The sequence below is a fragment of the Carassius auratus genome, chromosome 9 (genome assembly GCF_003368295.1).
Source record: "Carassius auratus strain Wakin chromosome 9, ASM336829v1, whole genome shotgun sequence".
NCBI lineage: Eukaryota > Metazoa > Chordata > Actinopteri > Cypriniformes > Cyprinidae > Carassius > Carassius auratus.
In genome coordinates this window covers 7,137,365-7,161,506 of record NC_039251.1, presented here as the reverse complement: position 1 = coordinate 7,161,506, position 24,142 = coordinate 7,137,365, and the positions used below count along the sequence as shown (strand labels likewise).

At 36.2% G+C, this 24,142-nt stretch overlaps 1 protein-coding gene across 2 annotated transcripts in view; it reads left to right on the top strand.

The window, feature by feature from the left end:
- The window catches only part of fign (fidgetin), a 64,749-nt gene extending 40,807 nt beyond the window's left edge, over window positions 1-23,942 (top strand). For both annotated transcript variants that reach the window (XM_026271174.1, XM_026271173.1), the window contains one exon: window positions 19,982-23,942. In XM_026271174.1, the coding sequence (XP_026126959.1) occupies window positions 19,990-22,194 (2,205 nt within the window). In that variant the 5' untranslated portion in view covers window positions 19,982-19,989 and the 3' untranslated portion in view covers window positions 22,195-23,942. The remainder of the gene's footprint in view (window positions 1-19,981) is intronic.
- Window positions 23,943-24,142: the final 200 nt, after the last annotated feature.

Here is a 24,142-nt window from a genome sequence, read left to right as displayed (position 1 = left end):
AAATTATTCCACCTCCTCGAAAGTGTCCAAGTGTTAAGGTTTCTTTTTTTCCTCCCCTTCTTTTGAACAGCGTTGCCCCATTCACCGTCCTTGGGCTGCATTCTTCGATTTGACATCTCAGTGGTTTTTTAACTAAATTAAATTAACAAAGTTTGAAGGAATTGTGTTATAAAGTGCTAAACTCATCCAGAATTTTCAAACGTTTCATAGCACTGAAAAAGAAGCATTTTTCTATAGCCATTCAATTGTTTTTGTGAAGTTACAAAAAGACGCTTTTGCAAGGGCACGACGCTCTTCAAGACTCTTCATCTGAACCATTCAGCAAATCTCTTTTGGTGGATTTATGTGCAAGTTTCCACTTTGGTATGAATAACTAGATTTGCCTTTTCTGTTCTACCATCTTTTGTTTTTAATTCTTTTCGATCGATATGATTGTCTGAAGTGTTTAAGGTGAGGCTATTAAAGCCAGGCATGAGCTTACTGTCTCTACAAGTGTCTGTTATAGTTCAGTTAATGAACTAATGAATGCTTTCGATTTGAGTTCATATGTGCTTATGATCTTGATAGACATGTTAGCAGTGTGTGTGTGTGTGTGTGTGTGTGTGTGTGTGTATCTTTATGTATAATAATTTTATCCTGTGTATTCAAGAGGAATTCACTAAATTCAGAAATATATTTTATAATGCATCACAAATCTGTTACAGACAGCAGTTAAGATTTATTTTAATTTTATCAAAGAAAAGTAAAAAAATATATATTTATTTTAATAAATATATTTCATAGTTCAGTAATCAGTGAGTGTTTTGCACATTTTTGTACACTAAATATATTAGCAGAAAATTATTTCTAAATATTTTTATATATTTGGTTTTAGTAAATATCTTGTTCAATTATTTTTCATTATTTTAAAAATAAGATAAAAATAACTTTATCAAACAGAATATTAATATAAATTTATTTTTAGGTAAATTAGTGCATATTTTCCACTTTCTTATTAAATGTATTGCAGAATATTTTTAATAAATTTGTTACATCATTTACAGAAAGATAGAATAATCTTGTTATAATAATAAATGCCATAAAAAAAAAAAAAAAAAAAAAAAAAAAAAAATATATATATATATATATATATATATATATATATATATATATATATATATATATATATATATATATATATATATATAATGGCATTTATTATTATAACAAGATTATTTATAATTTTTATATTTATAATTTATATATATATATATATATATAGATATATAGATATAGATAGATAGATAGATAGATAGATATAGATATATAGATATAGATATATAGATATAGATATAGATATATAGATATAGATATATAGATATATAGATATATATATATAGATATATAAAAATATATTTAAAAAACTGTCAATATATTATGAATTTTTATATTGTCCTTTTCATCTTTATTTCATGTTTCAGTGTATACAATATTGATTGATTTGATTGTTTAGGAACTATCTGTTTTTTGTTTGTTTTTTGTTAGTGTTTTTACTGCCTGAAAAATAACGATATAATAATATTTTATGTTGTCCTTTTGGTCTGTTCCTGCAACAGATACAGCAGTTATCAATTGTTTGTGTAATATTATTGAAGTGAGGTATAAAAGGTGCTAATGTATTTATAAAACGCACGATGTGCTGTGATCAATGGTGTTTCAGATGTAAAAATAACCTCCCCAGGGTTTTACCCCTGTCTTCATTTAACGACCTTTAAAAAGCGATTTTTGTATTACGTAGGAAAGTCTTTGTCCCAAACATCTGATAGACCACCCTTCACCGAATGAGTCTCTTGAAAATTATTATTGCAAGCAATATAAGATAATGGCTGGTCATTACTCTGGCTGCCGTCACGTCTGTGTATATTGTCTGCTCTTGAAATATGATGCATCCACTGTACTTACAAGCCACTTAATATCAGAAAGTGTAGTGTGTGTAATGATTTATCTTTCAGCCGATGTAATGTACATCGCGTCTGGGTTATGGGCTAAATAATTAGCTCACTGTAGTTAGACTGATGGATGAGACCCAAGCAGATGAGACGATTCTGCTGCCCTTAATGTCAGCGTAAGAGCAGGCTGAGAATGAGTATCTCATACACTACAGCTGGCCAGGACTTCATGCTAAGAGTGCCAAGGTAAATCAAGTATTGCTCTAAAAGAAGCACTATTTTAAGTTTATTTTAGCAAGTTTATATAAACATTACACTTTAGTGTTAATTGCATTTTGGAGCCATTTAAAGATAACAATTATTTGTTTGACTATCTTTGTGGTGTAATAAAAAAGATTCTATGTAATTTAATTGTTTTACATTTTATTTTAAACTTTTAAATCTAATTTAAATCTTAAACGTTTCACTCTAATCCAGTTTTATGGATTGATTTTGAGAATACCTTGCATTATTTAAATATTTGCATGAAAAGTAAGCATGCATCTGTACTTTTAGCAGTCTGGAGCATTTGATTCATCGATTGATTTGGACTATCTTGGTTGATTATTTTAATGTTTTATGTATTCTTTTTTTCAGCGTCACTTTAACAGAAGTGGTTTAGGGGATTAGTTTTGATAAAACTTTGCATTATTTAAACATTTGCATGGAAAATAAACATGAAACTATATTTTAGTTGCAGCCTGGAGCCCTTATAAAAGATACAATGACTGATTTGACTGTTTTATTTTCAGTATCACTCCAACAGAAGCACAGTTTTATGGATTAATTTTGATAATGCATTGCATCATTTAAAGGTCTGCATGAAGTTTAAGTCGCATCCTGGATGATTTTTTCTTGACGTCATCTTTGTGAATTCATTCACCTGTATATTGTATCCGAAACTGCACAAGAACGTCGCACATCGTGGAAGTTGCCGGATTGATTGAAATGGTGCGCTGAAACCCAGGCCGCGTGTCTTGTTTCTCGAGAGAAGAGACGAGACTGTCGTATCAGTCGAGCAGCCAGACGCTTCGAGAGGCGTAATGGCTATTTACCAGATTGAAATGATTACAGCTCTGTCTCCGTCCACACCGTCTTCCCTCAGAATAGAAGCGTGAATATTACGCTGATTTACAAAGAGTGGCCTTGTCTGTGGAAATTGACTGCTTGACTGACAGGCCAACTACATTAAAGCTAAGTACACAGTGTAGATTTCTCTTGGATTTGGGCCTTTGGTTTCCCAGCAGTCATCGTGTCTGTCTGTAAGGGAAACAAGCGGCAGGCGGTGTTGTTCGGTGGCTGTTGTAAGTGTTTGGCAGTCCTCGCTGAAAGCCTCTGAGAGCATCAGGCTACAGACGGAAAGCAAAGCTGCTTCGTGCTAACGCTGACATTGATACAATAGCAGATGGTACATTAGACAGAAATTATCACATTATCCGCCTCCAGTTTCTTCAGTGTGGCTTCGCTTTGCCGCGGCGCATATGCAAGACTCGCGAACATATTGATGGATTGACCACTTCAGGTTGTTGGTGTGTTAGTGTGGTCAAGCGCACCAACTGTTCCTGTGTGAAACACTCGTTCGGAGAAGGTGATGGAAAGGCAGAGTTGTGTTGTCCATGTGATAGACTGATAAATCGGCTGGTATTTGGGGATCGCATCGTTCAATAACTGTGCATTTAGCAGATTCATAGAAGTGTTCAAGTGTACAATTTATGTAGATATTTTAATGTTTTGCAGTAATTTTGTGTGTGTGTGTGTGTGTGTGTGTGTAAACGAGTGTATATTGTGTGTGTGATATAGTGCATTTTAAAAAAAAAAAATTCATTATTTCTCACACTTATTAATATATCAACGAGTAGGCGTATCCACTGTGCCACATAGTGTCTGTATTCATCTTATTCTTAAATGTTTTTATTTTTTTTATTTTTTTATTAATTTTCAATAAGTGTTAAGCAAATATTGGCAAAACCACATACATGATACAAAACCCAAACAAAGTGTAAAAGACATAAAACATACAGCATACAATGATTATTTAATATTATCAGAAATTATATAAAAAGAGTCTGTATCACACATTCAACATGAAACAAATAAGAACAGTAATTGACAAGACAAAAAAAAATAAATAACGCAAACGATAATAGAGCAGGTTTTCTAAGGTTGATGAAAGGTAAATGAAATCCAAAAACTGAATATTCATCTTATTCGAATTATACATTTTTAAATCTCCTTGGCGATATTTTGTAAATTATTTTGAAGGTAAATAATATTTTATATAAAAAAAATATATAACGATGTTTTGGTTGAGTATATTTTATTTGAATACCTATATATATATATATATATATATATATATATATATATATATATATATATATATATATATATATATATGAGAAAGAGAGAGAGAGAGAGATTTATATAAAAATTATTTGTTGTATTTTACACGTCTGTATATTAACCAACAGTAGTGTGTGTGTTTGTTAATATATATATGTATATATATATATATATATATATATATATATATATATATATATATATATATATATATATATATATATATATATATATATATATATATATATATATATATATATATATATATATATATATATATATATATATTAATCTCTTTATCAATTAAAAATATATTTTAACATGTATTTTATTTTATTTATTTGGTTAATATATATATATACATATATATGTTGTTGTTTTTTGTAGTAATAGTATTGGTAATAGTAATAATAATAACAAATAAACAAATAATGTTTTGTATTAAATTATTTATTTATATAAAATAATTTATTATATTTCACAAGCATATCAAAGTACCAAAACAATTTCTATATTCAAGTATTTTGTTTTATTTTCATTTGCCATAATTTAAATATTTAAATATATATATATATATATATATATATATATATATATATATATATATATATATATATATATATATATATATATATATATATATATATTTATTTATTTTATTTTTTTTTTATTTTTTTATTTTTTTTTTTCATCCATGTTGTCAAAATATATTTTTTAACGTTTCAGTTTTTTCAAGCATCCTGACCAGTGGCAATGTGGCAACACTTGCACAAATCAATAGCATACCTTGGGGGGTGGGACTTATTTCAGATTAGCCGACCAATGGCAGATGGGAAGACTGTTTGCCCAACATGTTTATTTTTGCATTTCCATTTAGTGATGCTATTGATACAGTAATAACACCTTTCAGAGATTTTACGGTCCAGTAGATAATTCAGTCCAGTTCATGCATCTTTTGCAATGAGTGCATCATATGAACGCTCACTGAATAGGTCTGATTTAGTGATTTCAGATGCTGTTGATGTTGAGCGTTTACAGGTGGTCGTACTGACCTTGTTCTCATAAAGCTGTCGTGTCACTGAGTAAAAGGTCTGTTGCTGTTTTCAGCTCTAGGAGTTTGGAGTTTGATGCACAAATCTGCGGAGATCTGCAGAAGAGAGGTCAGTCTGAAAATTTAAACAGACATGCTGGAAAAAGCCTGAAGGCCTGAGTGTCAGTGGGAATGAGAATTCAGCTGCACTGCCGAAAGAAGAGAAATAAAGAGTTTTGTGCTTTAGCTATTCAGTCCCTGCAGTGTGACAATCCTCTCTAAAGCAGTTTGATTGAGCTAAAATGTTTAGGTGGTGTAACTGCCTACATATTGTATTAAAGAAAGAAATATTATGTGATATAACCAAAATGCAGCAAGTCTTTGTAGCCATGGCAAGAAAACTCGAAACATTTATTTATTTACCTACTTTTGTGACAAGGCTAGTTGTCATATCAGGAAAACTCAAAACATTTAATTTATTTATTTACTTAGGCCTATTTATGTATTTATGTATGCACGTATTTTATTATTGTAGTGCTGATTAATCAATTCCAAAATAAAAGTTTTTATGTACATAATATATGTTTGTGTACTGTGTATATGTATTATGTGTGTGTATATATAAATACACACACATGCATGTATAAGCAAATATTTTATGTTTATATATTAAACATATTTATATATTACATAAATTATATAAATATAAAAATCAACATAAACGTGTTAATTTTAAAACACCTGATGCTGTTTTAAAACAAGTTTTTAGAAGATTTTTGAATTCGCTAACCCTTTTTTGTGACATAGACTTGCAAATATTTTCTGAATATATAATGTATGTGTGTGCTTTTATATTTATATATATATATATATATATATATATATATATATATATACAGTACACAGATATATTATACACAAAAACTTATTTTGGATGCGATTAATCTCAATGAATCTTTGCCCAGCACCAATTCAGGCATTCGGTTATTCATTCAGCATACTTTTGTGAGAAGGCAAGGTCAATTTCATGTTTTCAAAGCAAATAACTCAAAAATATAGGGATATTTGTTTCCCTGTATGTCTGTAAATTGTAATAAAGAAGAAAATATTTTTATTTTATATGATTTAACCAAAATACAGGAAGTGTTTTTTTTTTTTTTGTCATGTAGCAAGAATACTCCAAACATTTTATTTATTTATTCACTCGTTCATTCATTCAGCATACTTTTGTGACAAGACAAGGTACATTTAATGTTTTCATTAATCTTTATAATATATATGCATATATATATATATATATATATATATATATATATATATATATGCATATATATTATATGTATCCCTTTCTACTTGATTGATACACCAACTGACATTTTTAGAGTATGGAAGCATATGGGTAGCATTATTCAATTTGGGATGTAATATGCAAAATGACAATGCAATATGTAAAATGGCAATGCATTTCTGTATTTACATTTACATTTTCCAATACATTTGTGCAACGTTTGGTGCAAAATGAAAATGAAAATTAAATTACATAATTTTCATTTGCCATTTACTACACCAGTTTTAAAATGTAAAATGAATATTAATTTTAACGCTTTATAAGTTGCAAAATGAAAATGAAAATGTATTACAGAAATGATTAGATATGTCTAACATGTTAAAGCAAAAACTGTGGCAAAATGATCATTTAAATGCTATTTTTCTTAATTGCATTAACACTCACAGTCAAGACACTTACGATTGCATTTTCATTCGGTGTCCCGCAATGAATGTAGCAAAACTCAATGTGCACATTGAAAATGCATTCCGAGCCGATCACATGTCCCCGCCCTCGCGCCACGTCAATCATTGTGTGAACAAGGCGGGGCTTACAGAAGGTCAGAGACTCAAGTCTCAAGAAGAGGATTCAATCAAGTGAGACAACATGGACAAGACAGTTGGTCCGTGTATGTTTTGATCATTTCGGTTTATTTCAATATTTCATTCGGACTTGTGGGCGGAGCTGAAACGCTGCTTTCATCTGATTGGTCGAATCGGATCGGTTTTCATTTGACAGCCTTCAGCTCGGTCTTGTCATTCTTTCAGGCAAAATAAGAGTCAGTGCGAGTGAAGCACTGAAACGTCTGAAACTACGCTCACTGTTAATTAGCATAATTTTGAATCAGATGTAGCTGGGCACATAATTCGTGCTGCTGAGACCTGCAAATTAGTTCTAGGTTGTAGTATTGTATGAATATTGTCCCACTGATAAATACAGTGCAAGTAGTTCTGTCCCTTTGGATAACAGTGAAGTGGAAATTAAAATCAATAATAGACTGAACAGTTCCATGTCTGTAACGTTTACCACTCTCATCTTTTAAGTCATAAGGCACTAGGTATGTGTGTGTGTGTGACATTAATAAATAATTGTAAAAATGAATATAGTTACATTTCTAAATAAAAATAGTAAAATTAGCTCTATGCTGCTCAGTGCTCCTGTAGCCTACCCCAGAGCGCCCTCTCGCGGCTGTAGACGGTAATGTTTTCTCTTGGTCTTGAATAAATGTGACATATAGTCCAGTTCGACTTATATATGTTTTTTTCCTCGTCATGACGTATTTTTGGACTGATGCAACTTATACCGAAAAATAGAGTTAACATTATTATTATTATTTATTATGAGAGTAATTGACACAGACTAGAACTTTAATGTTTCACCCAATTCAGCTCATATCTTTAGACTCGTCCGACTCGTGTTGCTTGTATAACTGGCCAGACTTACCTTCCCAAAAAATCCTATTTAATTTTATTTCATAAATTTAACTATATTTATTTCCACTTTACTGTTATCCAAAGGGACAGAACTATTTGCACTGTTTTTATCAGTGGGACAATATTCATACAATACTACAACCTAGAACTAATTTGCAGGTCTCAGCAGCACGAATTATGTGCCCAGCTATATCTGATTCAAATATTATGCTAATTAACAGTGAGTCTAGTTTCAGACATTTCAGCTGAAGGCTGTCAGATGAAAACCGATCCGATTCGACCAATCAGAAGCAGCGTTTCAGCTCCGCCCACAAGTCCGAATGAAATATTGAAATAATCCGAAATGATCAAAACATACACGGACCAACTGTCTTGTCCATGTTGTCTCACTTGATTGAATCCTCTTCTTGAGACTTGAGTCTCTGACCTTCTGTAAGCCCCGCCTTGTTCACACAATGATTGACGTGGCGCGAGGGCGGGGACATGTGATCGGCTCGGAATGCATTTTCAATGTGCACATTGAGTTTTGCTACATTCATTGCGGGACACCGAATGAAAATGCAATCGTAAGTGTCTTGACTGTGAGTGTTAATGCAATTAAGAAAAATAGCATTTAAATGATCATTTTGCCACAGTTTTTGCTTTAACATTTTAGACATATCTAATCATTTCTGTAATACATTTTCATTTTAATTTTGCAACTTATAAAGCGTTAAAATTAATATTCATTTTACATATTAAAACTGGTGTAGTAAATGGCAAATGAAAATTATGTAATTTAATTTTCATTTTCATTTTGCACCAAACGTTGCACAAATGTATTGGAAAATGGAAATGTATATACAGAAATGCATTGCCATTTTACATATTGCATTGTCATTTTGCATATTACATCCCAAATTGAATAATGCTACCCATATGCTTCCATATTAGAGTTGTTAAGGCAAATGTTTGGTCTTTGATGGAATCAACATGAATGCAAAAATAGCATTTCGGTAGAATAGTATGTATGTATTTATTTAAATTTTTCTGGTTGTAATAGTCTCAGATGTGTGTTTGTCATTGCCCGACTTATGTCCCTGTCATGTCTCTGCTCACACTCCCACAATTAACCAAATCACTAAATGATGGACTTCAGTGTCTGACATGCATTTAAGAGTAATTAATTGATTAATTGTGTTTAGACGGCTTGATTAAATTATACCACCCAGAAGGTAGTGTGACTGCAGGTGTTACTTCATTTGATGATGGTCCTCATTAACTAATTAACAAAGACTGTGTGTGGAAACTAAGAGGCTACAGTATGTTCACACTGCCAAATCTGATTATATATATATTTTTTTTTTGTGCTCACATGTTCTGTAACTCAGATCTGTTTTTACATGACAGTGTGAGCAGCACAAAGCACATGGAATCTGATCTTATCCATTTTCAGTTTGTTCCACTTGCGTATATGTGCTAGTAAATCTGATACAGGTCAGATGTTTTGCAGTGCGACCACGGTGCGAACAGTCGTGTCTTTTAAGTCACTGTAGATCGACATTCGTTATAATTGTGCTCTCACGGAATTCACTTGAAAGATTTTACACACCCAAAGTTATCAAGACAGTTGTGAAAGATAGTCAGTGGAAGTGCAGTGATGTTTCAGCACTCATTAGTCTTTCAGTAGCCCCTTTCACACTGCCATTCCAGCAAATACCCGGGTAAAGTGTTCCGGCAATTGTTCCCTGGCTGCTAGATTTTGCACTTTCACACTGCCAGTGATGACCCGGTATATGTGCGTGCTTTCACACACAACCCTTGAAGATCCCGTAACTACACGTGACATCAGCGCGTGACGTGTAATGTACGAGTCGAAAACGTTAGGCACGTTATACTTTCACTGAAGCAAGCAAACGATCTCGGCGTCAGCGCGGAAAGTGAGGAACTAACTGATCTCTGCTTCATTACAGTTTGCACATTTTTTCGTCGCGAACGTTGATCTTCCTTCAAAACAGCCGGTAAAAGAGTCGCGCGATAACGTGCGTCATCACTTCGACACGGCATTAGATCTGGCTTTTGTTCACACAGCGCTCGTCCCGGGTTGAACCCGGCAATGTTACTAGGTCCCCGACCCGGGTTCAATGCCAAAATCAATCCTGGGACGTGGTTGCTTTCACACAGAAGGTGACCCGGCAATTTAAAAAAATTATAATCCTGGAAAGTTTGAAAATTTCTGGAATGTTTCAGAAATTAGCTGGAAATCTTCCACCTTTTTGCAACCCTAAAAGTATCACAAAAGTTTCACAATTTTGATGACTTCTGTAACATCCTTGACATATTGTCTGTGCATAATTTCGATCACGTGATAAATAAACACATAATCGCTGACTTTATGTCCTCCGTGTTTACATCTGAGTGACAGCACGCTGCGAAAGTGTTGCCAAATCCACAGCTTTCCAACGGAATTGGGATACTTTTTTCATTGTTCTGGTCTGAGCAAAAATCGAAATTGAATCTGTCCATCTATCGATCTATTAGTAATCTTCTTTACTAATATCATGAATACTCATTATATTTTCCAGCCCATATGGAAGTGCAACCGTTCGGAAAAAATTAAATAAAAAAAAAAAATTCCCTCACTGTCCTCCTCCACCGCGGTCAGGAAAATCATGCGCTCCACTGCAGTTAGAGGGCCTTGACTAAATTTCTTGAGTAAATTAGGGGCTAAACGATGACCTCTGGTCTCCGGCCGCATTTGAAAGAGTACGACATGGATTTTCAAATTACCTTTTAAGTTGATATGTAAGATGAATTGCCATAATGATTTCTAGTTGCGATTGAATTAGAAGCACATCCCAGACTCGCTCCAAAAGCGGAGAAAGGGAAAAGGCGTGCACGCGAGAGAGATCAGTAGCACTCTGAAACAACAACACGAGTTTGTTTTTATTTATAAATGTAATTAATGTGTGTCCACACATATGGAGTCCTCTGTTTGAGGCACATGAAAGCAAGAGGCTCTCATAATTGTGTTTACATCCGCAGATAAAAATCCCTGGGCTGTAATGATCAGTAATTATAAATATTTTCCTGGGTTTTACAGGCCGCATCCATTGTGAGGCAGTGAAAGCAGGTTGCACGGCTTAATTATGACATTGCACAAGACTAAATGTAGCAGTCTGTGCGCGGCAGGCTAAACACTTCCACTGGCATAATCACACTCCGAGCTGACTTTAAAGAGCTCATTACTGTTAGCTTTCTAAAGAGCGCTTTATTAAACACAGTTACCTAATAAGCATCTTTGGTGGTGCAAATTGCCCAAAATGGTAATGAGTCTGATTAGGCCACGTTTCAATTATGACAGCTTCCTCTTAGGGCAACCGCGTCCATGCACCCGCACCGAACACCAGAGTGAGAAGAACCGGCGGAAACAGGCCTTTGATGCTGGAAACGATTGCACGTCGACGCTGGAAGTCAAGTGCTGGAGTATATTTTAGTGACTTTGTAGTGGTTTATTTATTCATTGTTGGTTCATTTTCAATTTTTTTTTTTTAATTGTGGTTGGTTTTACTGACATTTTCGGCAGTATCTTGCAGTGTCATTGGTTAAAATTGGGACAGCAGAGAATCAACAGTATTTAAGTCAGGACGAATGAACAGTATTTTTAACCTGACACAGCATCTTCTATCCATTCATATGGTGCAAGATGCTCAAACAACAACAATAGATCATGCAATCTGATGCATATTTATATAAAAAAATAATAATGTAACTTAACACATTTTTCTAAATATCTAATCTTTAAAACAAGATGTATTTATTAATAAAATGTAATGCCTTTCAAAATAATAATTATCCCATTTCTATTTGTGTGTTTGTGTGTGTGTGTGCTCGTTTTTTGTGACATATCAGGACACAACTCTGTATAATGACATGGGTATGACACAGGTATTACAAGGAGAGGGTGACTTATGAGGACATAACCCATGTCCCCATTTTTCAAAACACTTATAAATCATACAGAATGAGTTTTTTTGAGAAAGTAAAAATGCACAAAGTTTCCTGTGAGGGTTAGGGTTAGGGGTAGGGTTGGTGAAGGGCCATAGAATATACAGTTTGTACAGTATAAAAACCATTACACCTATGGGATGAACACACTTTTCACAAAAACAAACGTGTGTGTGCATGTGTGTGTGTGTGTGTGTGTGAAGTGCAAACCTGGTATGTATGAATTAACAATTTAAATACAGGGACTCGTCTGATTTATCTATGAGTTTTCAAGTGGTCAGAATGAACACATCTCTAGTCGATACACACACACACACACACACACCTCCACCACCTCATAGCTTCCTTTCAGCAGCACAGTAATGAATTGAGAATGGTGCGAGCGGCTGTCCAATTTACGCGCTGGGAAATTGGACCGAAAGAGCGCAAGCTCGCCGCTGTTTGCTTAAAATCGGCCGAGGCTAGCCAGATTAATAGATCCGAAAAAGGTCAGCTTCTCTGTCTCATTGGCCATGATCACAGTGTCTGAAATTACACACTGCAGTGTAAACCCGCTCTCTCCCGCTCCGCTCTCCCCGCCGTCCAAACTCAGTGTGTTGATCAGTGGCAGAACTAACAGAGCCATTAGACCAGCACAGATGATCAGTAATTACTGTCAGGTTTCAGCTTGTAATAGGTGAAGGAAGTATGGCATATCTTTAATCATTCAGATCAACTAGAAGAGAAAATTGACTATTATATTTCTGAAAGTTAGCTCGGTTTTGTCATTGTGTGGTTGTGGTACTGGAGTAATCGTACAGGGATGTAATTGTGATCTGCGTATTTAGCATAAAAAATTATACCAAAATTAATTGCAAATCAAACATGGACAAAAACCTAATACTTTGCATAGACTGAGTAGAATAAAAGTCTATTTTGGTTTCTGGTTTTGAATTTAGTGGCCATGATATGTTTCTGAATGGCCAATAATTCATTGCACTCCAAATATTGTTACCAACACAAACCTTATTTCATTTTGCTTTAAGTGAACCTTTATTTATTGTATTTTGGGACATGTTTTCTTTTTACTTGGTTTAGTTTTGTTCATCATTTTGAGGATGTCTATGTTTGACACTTCTACCCAGTGCCACTGTTTTATTATCAGTAAGATACTGTTTCAGTTTTTATTTTATATACTGGCAAAAAGTTAAAATGCAAAAAAAAAAGAATAATAGTAACAATAATCGTCATGATCGTTTCAGTTTTAGGTAACTGTGATAGTTTCCTCAAAAGCGCTTTCTCCCATAACTGTGCATTTTGCATTTTATGTGCATTTAACATGTTTTTTCTTTGCTATCTGTCACTTTCAGAAAAGTCTTGCAACCCCACCAGCACCAGATCATGTGCAAAATATTCAATGCACCTTCAGAATATCTTCTAATGAAGTCCCGCATTCGATCAATCAGTCTTGCCGGCTTTTGTTTGGCCTCTCTCCCAAATGAGTGACAATGGTCAGTGTAATCTAAGATTTTCCAGCCGTAAAGTAGACCAGCAGACAGTGGTGAATTAAACAAAAGGGGGTTTTGTGAAAAGTCAATCAGTGGAAATTGAGCTTTGGGGCCTCAGGCTGGCTCCAAACATCCCTTTAATACGAATACAAGTGTTTATATGACTATTCAGGTTACATAGAGAAGAATTACTGCTTCTTAGGACTGACGTTTGCTCTGTTCCTAAACCTAGTAAGAGTGCATCCAAAATAACTGGAACCTCATAAGTCAAATATTTACAGCGCCCTACATAGACAACTCAATGCATAGTACAATTTTTAAGCAAAATTTTTCCTCTATATTATAAGACCTTATCGTAAAGTGTTATCACATTTAGAAAATAAAAAAAATATTGACTTTAGTTTTTTGTTTATTGTTTGTTCTTGTGAATTCAGCGTATAATTCTTACCAGTGTTATTATTGTTACCTAAAACTTTGAAAATCAGATATGCTAATTTAGATTAATTAACATAAAACTAAATATTAGATGGAAAACTTAAATGTAAAGAAATGTTGCCTTAGCAACTACCTCAAATAGGTTTAAGGTTTAACCGTAGTAAATTGAACTAAATTGTTAAGAGAACAAACACTAATACAATTTTTATAAACACTATAATAGTATATAAATAATACTCAAATAATAATGATGCGTACAGACAAGCCTTTGTTTTAACTTCTGAAAATAACATTAATAAACACAATAGAAGTAGTGTATTATTTATTTATTTATATAATATGTTATTTATATATTATTTATTTATTTAATTAGGTATTTTAATATGGTTCCATTAGTTTACTACATTAGTAAGCATTTATTACCTTAATCATTTTAACATTTACTAATGAATTATTTAAATCAATAGTATCTGTTAATATTATTAATAGACAGTGCTGATCCTAGACTTCTGGGGGCCCTACACAAAACTGTGTCAACGGGGGTAGAGTTTGGTATGAGTGGTAATGAATGAATGAATGAATTAATTAATTAATGAAACTCATTGGTCCGCCTCAAATCGCGTTCGTTGAAAGGGCTTGAGAAATAATTGCTAAATGTTTCCATCAACCTATCTTAATGTGCATTTTGAAGTATTGCATGAGAAACAAGTGATAAAAATTAAAAATTTCGAATAAAAATCCCTAAATTGGCAAAAACAGTTTTTACGCTCGCTTGGTGTTTTTTTTACTTGTGCGAAAAAGGGTTGATGAATAAATTGGTGAATAATAGGAGATGGAAATGCATTTTAGAAATAAATTCTTCCAATCGCATCAAAAAGGTCATGTGACTTTGCGCTATTGGACAGTAAATCTGGACTAACCAGCGGACCGATCTCATTCCACAGCAGCTGAAATATTTTTATGGTATTTCAGAAATACCCGAGCAAAGTCTGTCATCGAAGTATTTCTGTATAATTGCCCTTCCAGAAATGTCTTGCATTTCTGCATTCCAAAACAGCAGCATCCACCTCCGAAAGTAACGATCGCATCATTGTGTTTTATCTGCTCGCTCTGAGGTGCAAGTAATTTATTATATATGAAAATTATTATATTCTCCTAGTTTTCTTAATGATTTATACAGTGCCAGTTCATCAGGAAGTGACGATATTGTTCTTTGACTTGTTGGATGGAAACGATGCTTGTTCGCAAATGTTTTATGCAATATTCCAGTTTTGTTTGTGAGTTAAATTCGCAACTTTGGATGGAAACTTGGCTAGGGTCTCTTCCATGGCTCGGTATGCTTTTAACATGTTTTTTTTAGTCCCGAGCAAAGAATGTACGACATTCACATTACATGATTTGACCGATTTTTATGTAGAAAGGGCGACAATGCAATGCATTAAAATAAATGATCATTTGTGTTTACATTACTGCTGGCCAAATTTAAAAACAAAATTAAATCATCTTTGAGAGCAAGGGGGGCCCCTGGTGTTTTGGTGGGCCCTACGCAGCTTGTGTATTTTAGGTTTAGAGGATTGGCTCTGAATGCACCAGAGCTAACATGAACTAATTGTTTATTAACTTACATTTACAACGATTAATAAATAGTGCAACAAATGCATTGCTCATTCTTAGTTAATTATAGGTAATGCATTCACTCCCATTTAACTAATAGGAATTATAGTCTTGACTTTCTTTGAATTATTTCTAGCCAATATATCGGATGATCACTAAGACTTTATGTATTACGACATTATTGTAAACTATAGTTTGGTCACAGGAGCCATATTGTTGATCACAGTGTTAGTTGGCATGTTCCCTAAGAAGTTAGCAAGCTCACCAATGACAGATTAGAGAGGCCAGAGTGACACTTTTATACCTCTAGTAGCGATAAGGATGTGTTTTGGTGTTATTCATGTTTGTCACATAGTGCTAACTGAAACTTGAGCTCAGTGTGGACTGGAATGATTTAGAGGAGTAGAAACGCAGACTACACATGATTCATCTTCTGCTTTTCTCTCTCTCTCTCTGAGTCTTGCTTTCCTCCTCCACTGTTCAATTATAATCCTCAAATCTTTCACAAACGGTGCCATCGCAAAAAGCTCCCAATTCATGTTTAAACAGGATATAGGGACAACACTGTCTGAAGCGTCAAAGTAAGCATATTGGATAAAAATAGTAGCAATTTACAAATACTGGCACATACATGAGGTGAGTACTCGAACTCAAAGTGTCCAGAGCGACTCACTATTCCCCTGTAAAATAATTCCTTGATGTCTCATTTCCAGCTGCTTTAATCTTGTCGAGAAAGAAAGGTTTTATTTTTGTAATGGCTCGGTAATAGTGACGGGAAGTGAATTTGTTCTTTTGTTCGAGTGTAGTGTGTTTCATAAAACCCATCAAACCGTGAGACGAGAGCATTGTTTGAAATCTCTCTGTGTGCACAGCGGAGGATTTCAACCTCTTGAAACATCTTACTTTGTTGTAGAGCAAGTTAACACCCACATTCCTCACAAAGACCTGCCTGTGAGAGGAGCCGTATATAAATGTATATATTCCAAAGTGGAACTTGAAAGAGGAGTAATAAATGCATTAACAAGTGGATGTACAGAGGCAGGGAGATAGTCGAACCACTCTGACTTCCCAAGGTAATAAAAAAAAAATGAAAAGCTTGTCCTCAGATGATAGCAAATATGCATCTGTGTTAAATAGGATTATTGAAGCACAACAACCAATATTTAAAAGCAAATATTTGTATTAAAAATACTAAAATTCCTTGTTTGCAGGAATATTTTATGCATGCACAATCACAGTTCAGTGAATGTTTAATGTTGTATTTAACCTGATCTATATAGTAGTGTAAACAGAAAGAAATTATGTAGGATTTACTATTTTTACTCAGAAGTTGCTAGTAATTTTTTTTATAAATGATTACAAAGAAATGACAAGTGATGGGGGTTAATATAGTTAACTAAAACCATTAAAACCATTTTTTTTTACATGAATTAAAAGAAACTGGAGATTAACCAAAATACATTTATAAACTGTATAAAAATATGTAAAAATCAACTACATTTCTAAAATTGAAATAAAAAACAAATAAAATATGCAAAACTTAAAACTGTAATTGTTTCTCAATGATACTACTTGTGAAAAATGTTGAAGTAGAAAGACTAAAGTAGTTTTTTTTTCTACTCTTATTTACCGGTTAATTTTTACAGTGCACTTTTTTCTTTTTCTTTTCAATGATGCAAAGCAACAAAAAGCAGCAAACCACAGTGTGTAAAATCAAATTTGTCTGCACAGTTAAATGCACAGGATCTGTTGAAAAAATTATTGTTCCATCACTTAAATATCACGTCATTTCCATCAGCATAATTGCACCAAATAATTTTATTTTTCACATTTGCATGCAGCAATTTTGAAAACACTAGAGACTTGGCTTTGGAAATTGAATAAGGGAAAGTCTGGACTATGATAATGAAATGTATTTGTTGCTAGCAAGCATTACATAGGCGTTACATTGCTTATCAGTTGATAATAGTGCTAGAACTGACATCTGTCTAGATTTGCGGCCCTGGTTTTATCCCTGGGCTTTATTAATGGGCTTGCTGGCATGTCTGCCATGTTCTTGCCAGCTTTCTTTGTCTTCAGCCTTTCTTAGTCATTAACTCGCGGGCCTGACAGCTTTGCCAGCCAAAGCAGCGATCCCTTTGACTAAAACCTTGTAAATTAACACAATTAGCTCAGCATCATCCTGCTAATTAGCTGTGTGTGTGTGTGTGTGTGTGGTGTCTGGCCAGGCTGCGGGGGATTCAGGCGAGGGAAAACCACATGCCCATCTTCTATTGTGGAGAAAGTGCTCTGATATACACACTATACACTGATAGGATATCAAGGGGATTTATTTATAGAGAAATAGTGAGTAGATATCCCAGACTCTGTGAATGCAACTAGGGCTAGGTGATATATTAAATGTTTAGGTTATATTTGTGATGATGATGCAAAATTAAGTAATATTGCAAATGCAGTGACTTCAGTGAACTTTTAATTTGCTCATTAAGTGACTGAAAGACTATGTAATTAGAGTAGTTTCATGATCCTTTATGTCTCATTAAAAAGATTTTCGCTTCAGTAGTGAAAGCAGCATTTGAGTTGGTAAGTTTGATTAATTTTCATAAACCTGTTCAAAGTGTCCGTTCCCATGAATCAAAATGATTTTGTTTCATTGCTCAATATTCGTATATTATATGGGAAGTGTATATAAATACACACACATACAGTATATATTTTGAAAATATTTACTTTCATTTATTTTTATGTTTATATATATATATATATATATATATATATATATATATATATATATAAAATGTTCTTAAATACTTAACAAAAAAATAAACATACACAGTACACACACATATTATGTAAACAAAAACATTTATTCTATTGTGATCATTCGTTTTGACTGCACTAATATATATATACATATACATATTATTATTATTATCATTACTATTAGTATTACAATTATCAATTTTGGGTTTAATTGTTCTGTTGTTTATTCTAACCGGTAAAATATTTATTTTATTTATGATGCACGTGCTACAAGGAGTGGTAATGTGTTTATGTCATGTTTAGAGAGACATTTAATTTGACAGGCTTTAGACATCAAGGTACATGTGTGCACATGGCTAAAAGCTCGTAAACAGTGTCGTTTTCTGTGACATCTTCTTTCTTCTTTGTGTTGTGAATAGTGTTTGTGAGTGCTTAGGCCCAGTAAGCTTAGATAAGCGGGAGGTGTGTGCACAATAGCATGCCTGCTGGACATTGCAGCCGAACGCTGTTGTCATCAGAAGTCTATCTACAGACGGCGAGAGTGTGCGTGCGACCACCCCCGTCATCCCGTCGGCTCTTGAGTAAATGTCTCTTTGATAATCCCATGCTGTGTCTAAGATGACAGTGTATGTAACTGCTTGTGTTTGCAGATGGAGTTTGGGATTAAACTTGATGGTGGCTTTTGAGCCCCGGAGCCAATAAAAGACAGAGGCTGCGGAGAGAAAAGACAGAGAGAAAGAGAGAGTCAGAACCCAAAGCGTCAGAGTAAAAGGAGGAGAGAGAAAGGGGAGCATTAGAGTGAACGAGAGGGAGACGGGCATGTTTTTTCCTCCTTTCCAGTTCCCTGTGCTCCGGGAGGCAGGCGGGCGGCAGACAGAAAGCTGTTGTAATTCATGCCGTGCTGTGAGTTTGTGTGATGAAAGCAGTAGAGCGCTGCCTGGGAGATTGCTTTGCTGCACTCCTCCAAGCAGATTTGAAACTGTCTGGGACTGCTTTAGATGAGAGTTGGATTATAGAGTGACCTGCGATGTCTGTGTCACTCGGCTGTGTGCAGGGTGCATTATACTGTGCTAACCAGGTGTTGGAGGCCCAAATCTGCACTGTTCCTGCGATACCAACTGTCAGCAGTGTCTGCGATATGAAGCCAGGAATCTTGGAGAGCTGGATGGGGAGAAATGGAAATAATATTTTACTCTTGTTGTTGCTGTTTGTGTGTATTTTGTTTCTTTTCAATAGCAGTTGCTTATTGGGTCATAGACCCTGAAAATCCCAGTGGTCGACCAATGTGTTTTTAATGGCCTGCACTAATTTCTGAATAACACTTATTTTTTTGTAATATTTGCAGTACTCTTAAATTTTTTTGAAAACAATATATGCATGAAAATGTCTTTAAACATTATGTAAATATATATATGGCTCAAAATTCACTAAAAACTGTACTACACATCAACACTAAGCTGCACGACCATTTCCGTTACAGTTATCAGCTAAATTTGAGTAATTTCACATAAATCAGCGAGGCAGATCTAGCAGCTTCTATTTATGAGTACGAGTTTCTCACACCTGCTTGTTTTTGTTTGTTGATTTTTTTTTAGGCTTAAAGATGCAGTGGACCCCAGAGCATGCGCAGTGGGCTGAGCAACATTTTGACATTTCATCCACCACACGTTCCCCCGCACATAAAGCAGAGGCATACCGCGGACACCTGCAGAGGACCTACCAGTATGCCTGGGCCAATGACGATATATCAGCACTGACAGCCTCCAACCTTCTGAAGAAGTATGCAGAGAAGTATTCCGGTATCCTGGAGGGTCCCAGTGAGCGGGCGCTCCTGTGCTCGTACTCCGAGAGCGCCCCAGGACTCTTGAACGGACGCAAGTCGGAGAGTGAAGTATGGCAGGAGGGGATCTACCCAATGAGCTGTGCTGCAGATGTGGTTTCTGCAAGTAAGACTGGCATGACGGCCGCGCTTCCTCCTCCAGATGTGACGGCAAGTGTCGGCAGCTCCACAGGGGTGGCAGGTAGCTTGAGCGAGCCCAGCTACTCCAGCAGTAACTGCGGGAATCATGCGTCTACTGCTCTGCACTCGGGGATCCCCTCTCAGGAATTTGCTAGCAGTTATAATGGCTCGTACTTGCATTGCACTTACAGTGGCGGCCAAAGCACACCAGCTCTCCCGTCCCCACATCCCTCACCTTTGCACAGCGCTGGGCTCCTTCAGCCTCCACCTCCAACCCTAGTGCCCAGCTACAATGCAAGTTCCCCCAATCTCTCCAGTTACAATTACCCTCCAGCAGGTTATCCCCCACAGACTGCTGTTGCCCCAGGCTACAGCCCAGGTGGAGCACCCCCTCCCTCAGCTTACTTGCCCTCAGGCATTGCTGCCCCCACTCCCTTACCCCCTTCCACCCTTCCCGGTTACTCCTACCAGTCCCACAGCCATGCGCCAATTGCACCAACACCTTTGAACGGCAGCTCGGCCAACACACTGAAAAGAAAAGCGTTTTACATGACAGGCCAGGGAGATATGGACTCCAGTTATGGAAATTTTAACTACAGCCAGCAGCGTTCTGCTCAAAGCCCCATGTACAGAATGCCAGACAACAGTCTTGTTGACTCAACCAGAGGGAATGGATTTGACAGGAATGCTGACACTTCATCTTTGGCATTTAAGCCCACAAAGCAGTCAATGCCACCAGATCAGCAGCGGAAATTTGGCAGCCAGTCCGGCAGGGCATTAACCCCTCCTTCTTACGGATCCTCCAAAGGTTCCTTGGGATCCCTGCGGCCAGGCGAGTCATTTGGAAAGTTCGGTTCCCCTGTTTTGAGTGACCACGGGGATGACAACAGACAGCATCACCCCCATTCCATTGGCACGGCCACTTCATCCAGCCATCCTGCTGAGGAGCAATTAAAAAACAGTGATGCTAATTTGGTAGAGATGGTCACCACTGAGATTCTGCAGCAGACACCCCCTGTGGACTGGAGTGACATTGCTGGTCTGGAGATGGCAAAAGCCACAATTAAAGATGAGGTCCTGTGGCCTATTCTAAGGCCAGACATGTACAGCGGTATGGCCACATTACCTCGCAGCATCCTTCTCTTTGGACCTCAGGGCACGGGCCGGACTCTGCTTGGCCGGTGTATGGCCAGTCAGCTTGGCGCAGCTTTCCTCCTCCTTAGTGGCTCAGCACTGGTCACAAAATGGCTTGGAGAGGGTGAGAAAATCATCCAGGCCTCGTTCCTTGTTGCTCGCTGCCGGCAGCCTTCAGTGGTTTTCATCAGCGATGTAGATCTGCTTTTGTCTGCCCAGTTGAGCGAAGAAAGTCCTGTGAACCGAATCAAGAGTGAACTCCTCCTCCAGCTTGATGGAGTCCTGAGTTCTCCAGAGGAACATGTTCTAGTAGTATGTTCCACCAGCAAACCTGAAGAGATTGATGAGTCTCTACGAAGGTACTTTGTTAAGCGGTTGCTCGTCCCCTTACCGGATGCCACCGCACGACACCAGATAATCAGCCAGCTGCTCTCACAGCACAACTACTGCCTCAGCGACAAAGAGGTTGCACTGCTTGTTCAGCGGACAGACGGCTTCTCTGGGTTGGATGTGGTCCGACTTTGCCAGGAGGCCATGGTTGGTCCTCTCCATGGCATGTCTGGTGCAGACCTTTCTGGAATGATCCCAGGTCAGATGAGACCGGTGTCATACCAAGACTTTGAGAATGTGTTTTGCAAAATCCAACCCAGCATATCACAGAAAGAACTCGATACATACACTGAATGGAATAAGATGTTTGGTTGTAGTCAGTAAAGAGCGAAGGCGTAATGAAATCTGAGGGGTGACCTCCTGTACTCTAAGAGGGTATACAATTCAGAATTCTTTGGGTGACACATGCAGTTAAACAGTGTGGTTATTACAAATGTAGATGACCCCTAAAGAAGAACCTGAAGGACGGTCAGATACAGTTGAATGATGCATGGCTGTACTCAAGTCAAGGCCTGGCCCTTTGCACATAATCTAGACAGAGAAATACTGTTTTCTGGGCTCAGTACTGCAGATGCAGAGCTCCGCTTACAGAGGAACTCTGTAAGTGAGGACAAACTTCTTTGTGTATAAATATCATTCTGCTGTTTTTGACATTTTGTTGCTATGAAGTGCCTGAAGTGGTGCTTCATTGATTTGGATTTGGATTTGTTTGCCTCACCATCTACATTGGTGGCATGTGCTAATATAGAAAGCTTTAACATGAAACTAAATCAGACATGTTCTGCTTTTCGTTCCTTTCTTTGTTTTTGACATTTCTCTCAAAAGAACAACAGTATTCCTCAATCAAGTCTAACCTGTAGACCCCAGGAATGGCAGGAGAAGGTCCATGATGTACTTTGAATCTGGATCCTAAGTTATGAAATTCGTTTGTGTTTGATTTTCTCCAAAAACTCAGGAAAGTGATTGTGATTTGTACAGTACCTCAAAAAAAGTTATGCGATAGCACTACATACTGCTGACTACATTGGGTTTGGTTTCTAATTTGCTTCTTCAAAAATTCTAGGTTTACCTCAACCAATTAAAAAAAATTAGAAGAATATGACTATGAATGTAACGTAATGTTTGGAAAAATTTTTTTGGGAGTTTCTTTTTCTTCCATTATACACTTATTGTTCTTTATAAATTGCATTTGAATTCCATTGTGGACATTGCTTTAAGTTTTGAAAGCAGAATTGTGTGCCAGTATTGACTACAAGCACCTGTTCCTCCCTGCATAGCATAGTTCAGACACTACAACGAACGCTCAGAGATGGGCACTATCTGTTGTGTAGATAAGGTTCGTCCAAAACCACATCCATTCAAGAGTATGCAGTAGACGTCAACATTTGCGTGTCCGTCTCCTTTGTTCAAAATAGAGTTGGGGTGAACCAAAACTTTACAAAGAGGCTACCAGATTCTTGAAGTGGAAATATTTTCACATTCTTCATAACGATTACGTATATTTTGTTTTTGTTTCGGACTCTTTTCTGCTGCTGTGTGGTGATTGGTGTAAAGATATCTGAAGGATCATGTGTACCCTGCGTTCTGTTCTACCTCAGTTTAGCACTATTTTCTCTGCAACTAGAACAGAAAGATGAGAGCTTGGTGTCTTTAACCTCTTTAGGTTTGCTCTGCTCTGAAGCCTCCATAAAGAACAAGCTGCCTTTTTTCCAAAAAAAAAAAGAAACAAAAGAAACAAACATTTGTGTCTCACTGCCTGTGCAATTCTTCTTCTTTGGAGTGCCCAGATGACTCTAAACACCCCTTTGTGTAAACACACACATATTATTGATAGGGTCTCTGTGGTGCCACTTACTGGGGCCACGTTGCCTAAAGCCAGAAATATACTCTACGCAAGTATGCAAGTGCTTATAGCAATGAAGTATAAAAGATTGATAGCGTTGTTGCTTTCCAAAATGCGTCAGACTGCAATTCATAAAGAAATGCTAGTGACACTAAAGTATCACTATAAACTTTTTTTACATTTATGCTGCATCCCAATTTGCATACTGTTTGTCCTAAATATTGTTCAAAATTATGGTAAATGGACTGCATTTATATAGCGCTTTCAACAGACCACATGGCCATCCAAAGCGCTTTACAATTTGCCTCACATTCACCCATCCACTCAATCATTCACACACCGACTGCGGTGTCTGCCATTCAAGGCGCCATCCAGCTCGTCGGGCGCAGCTGGGGTTAGGTGTCTTGCTCAAGGACACCTCGACACTTG